The following is a 3181-nucleotide window of genomic DNA, read 5'->3' on the forward strand; positions in this document are numbered from 1 at the left end:
TTTACATTTAAAGGGGGATATGATATAGGTATGAATAATTTGCATTGATATGGATTTTGCTTTAGTGATTTAAATTTAAGGTCAATTTTGTTATATGTACATATATTTCTGATCTTGATTAAGGTATTGTGATTGTGTAGTTCGTTTAAAATGTAATGTATATAGGTTGTTAATAGATAATCATCTATAATAGTCAAGTTTGTAGTCATGTTAGTTAGATTTTCTAGATGTGCATGGATATATTTCAGATAGGTATTCTTCATATCTTTCATAGACTACGAAATATGCTACTTAATGTTTTAATAACTTAGGGTTTTTCATGACAATGAGACACTCTGCTCCTGGCAGCACCAATCTACTTCAGGAAGAAGATGGGCATCGAAGAGGATCCTTATGGAGTTTGATAGCCATTTAGGCAAGAAACTGCTCTTCCCTGGACTATTGCATAAACTGGACACAGAGAACCCTCAGAGAGAGGACTACTGAACTTGCCTAAAGGTGAGATGATCTTTCAGGGTTCCTGATTCATGAAAGAGTCTGCAAGACATTCTTCAGGACAAGCAGATAGTGACTGCCTTTGAAATTTCCTGCTTCATGGAAATGTCTGCTGGAAACTATGGGCCTGTAGGCTGAAGATGGATGCCCCAACAGTACAGAGGAACTTTGGGTGACTTTCCAGGCAGCGAGATGTCTCTGTCATTTCTAGAGTTTGAAAGTTGCTTATTTCTTGTTTGCTTAGGTAATATTGTATCTTTCTGGAGTCTTTGATGGAGTTAAAGAATAGTTAGTTATAGTTTTCCTTGGTTATGATAAAGATTATTGTAATTTTTACTTGATAACAGTTTTGTTATATGTAATTTTGCTATGTTAAGTTAAAGCCTTCCTTTTTTTTGTTTAAACAGAAAAAGGGGAAATGATGGAGGAAGGTCATTGGTTAATTATAATAAAGAAACTGCTTGGCTCTCATAGGTCAAAACATAGGTGGGAGGAGTAAACAGAACAGAATGCTGGAAGAGGAAGTGAGCTCAGAGACGCCATGCTCCCTTCTCCCGGGCAGACGCATGCGATGAAGCAAGCCGCCAGGTCAGACATGCTGAATTTTTCCCGGTAAGACCGGGGCTACACAGATTATTAGAGATGGGTTGATCGGGATATCAGAATTAGCCAGTAAGGGCTAGAGCTAAAGGGCCAAGCAGTGTTTAAATGAATACAATTTGTGTGTTGTTATTTTGGAGCATAAGCTAGCCAGGTGGCCGGGGTGCTGGGGACGCAGCTCCGCCGCTCCTATTACTACAGCATGTTAGACAGCACGCTGCTAATGATGATCTAATGGAGAGGCTTTCCGGTCAGTCTTTATCACTAACTTTCACAGAATACCTAAATCTTTCTGTTCTTCCACACCTCCATTCTCAACCAAGTTGCATTCAAGCCCTTGGCACAGCTTGAGAACAAAGAGGAGCCTCCACGCTCAGAGAGATCTGGTTCCGTTGGACTAACCACACTGCAAAAACTTCTCGGGGACTTGATTTGAGACAAAGATCTAATTCCAACCCTTCAAAACACACCATAATGAGAGAGACATCCTGTCTTAGCCTCCAAGTTTAATCAGAACCACCATCTTTTCCTTTACCACCTCAGAAGGAAGTTTCTTGCTTCGACTCCAAAAGATAACCCTATGGAACGATACACGATACTTTTAATTCTGAATCTCTAAGCTCTTGTGTTCCTTTAAACCACTGTTTATCCCACCCTGCTCCTCAAAATTCTTCTGACATTTCAAGATTCCTCTCCGATTTCTAGATTGTGAATACCAAAGTCAAAGGGGCTGTTTTTCTCTTGATGCATTTAATTCACCTGTCAAGGTGTTGCCAGATAGGCCAAATCCCAGATACTGGCTAGCAGAGCGTAGCTCCGTTTTAACAACAGACTCTAAAGAGGCCATTATTAACTATGCCTTCTCAAAGTGCGTAGAGCACTAACCGTTGCAAACTTGAATGAGAACGGAAGAACTGACGGCCAGTCGCTGATCAATAAGCCAGATATTCCTCGAAATAAAAGCATCAAAAGAAAACATGGAAGGCGCTAGCTACCCTGTATCCTTTTCAGAATCTACTTTCCATAGCAGATTGTTTATGAACGCAAAAAAAAAAAAAAAAATTACAGAAATCTTAAGTTGCCTTGGCAAAGGGTGCCGGGAGTGTGCTGGGTGTGAGCTGCGTTATCTCGGGATTTAATTACTGGGGTATTGCTTTGTGGGCTGTGGTGCCGGGGGCCTCGTGCTCGCCCTACCAGCGCCCTACTTCAGGGGTACACCCCCGCCCCGAGGCTTCCGCCCTAGCCTGAGGCCTCGTGGCTGAGAAGTCAGAAACCCGAAGGCGCCCTTGAAGCCCGGCGGCCCGCCACGCGCGCGGGGACCGCGACAGGCTCGGCGCTCCGGAAGGCGCGGTCATGTGACACCGACCTGCCGGTCCTGCCGCTGCTTCAGATGCACGCCGGCCACCGTGGCTGCCGTCAGCAGCACCGAGAGGCCCAGCACCGCCTTCGAGCTCCTCGACATTCCCGGTCCCGGCCGCGAACTCGCTCCCGCGTACGCTCCCACTGCTAACGCCGCCGCCGCCGCCGCCGCAACGGGCCAGGCTCGACCCCTCGAGCGCAGAGCCGTCGCAAGGGCTCTGTCGTCGCCAGGCTCGAACAATCGAGCGCCGAGCGTAGTCCCTGCCTAACTTCACTTTGCCGCTTCTAGTGGGGGCCTGGAAGGGGGTTCCCCGTTTCGGGACCGCTTCCACCAGGAAGTCGTGCTGGGCAGCCTTGGAGACGCAAAGGGTTGGGGGTGGGGGAACTTGTGGGGTAGATGCGAGGACAACTCAACGTTGTGGGGTGACTGATCAGAGCCTGGATTTTCTTAGACTCTAAAAGCTGGGTCGTTGGTTTCTTGCTATGCCGCTCAGACTGGCCTCAAACTCGCAATCCTTCAGCCTCAGCCTCAGCCTCCGCTACACCACGTCGCCTACTCACAACTCCAGTTGGGAAATGCGAAGGGTCAGGCAAGGATCCGGAAGTGTGTATCCCGTTTTTCTTTGATTCCCCTTGAAGACTGCCAGAAATGCAAGATCCTTATGTCATACTAACCAGAAAAATTAGAGACTAGAGTAGTTCACAAGAAGCTAAGGATGGTGTCATT

At 46.7% G+C, this 3181-nt stretch overlaps 1 protein-coding gene across 1 annotated transcript in view; it reads right to left on the reverse strand.

Annotated features, from left to right (window-relative positions):
* Pet117 (PET117 homolog) overlaps positions 1–2621 on the reverse strand; it is a 10063-nt gene extending 7442 nt beyond the window's left edge. The window contains exon 1 of the mRNA XM_005365509.2: positions 2462–2621. Coding sequence (XP_005365566.1) covers positions 2462–2557 — 96 coding nt within the window. The 5' untranslated portion in view covers positions 2558–2621. The remainder of the gene's footprint in view (positions 1–2461) is intronic.
* Positions 2622–3181: the final 560 nt, after the last annotated feature.

Source organism: Microtus ochrogaster, unplaced genomic scaffold (assembly GCF_000317375.1).
Source record: "Microtus ochrogaster isolate Prairie Vole_2 unplaced genomic scaffold, MicOch1.0 UNK3, whole genome shotgun sequence".
Lineage (NCBI taxonomy): Eukaryota > Metazoa > Chordata > Mammalia > Rodentia > Cricetidae > Microtus > Microtus ochrogaster.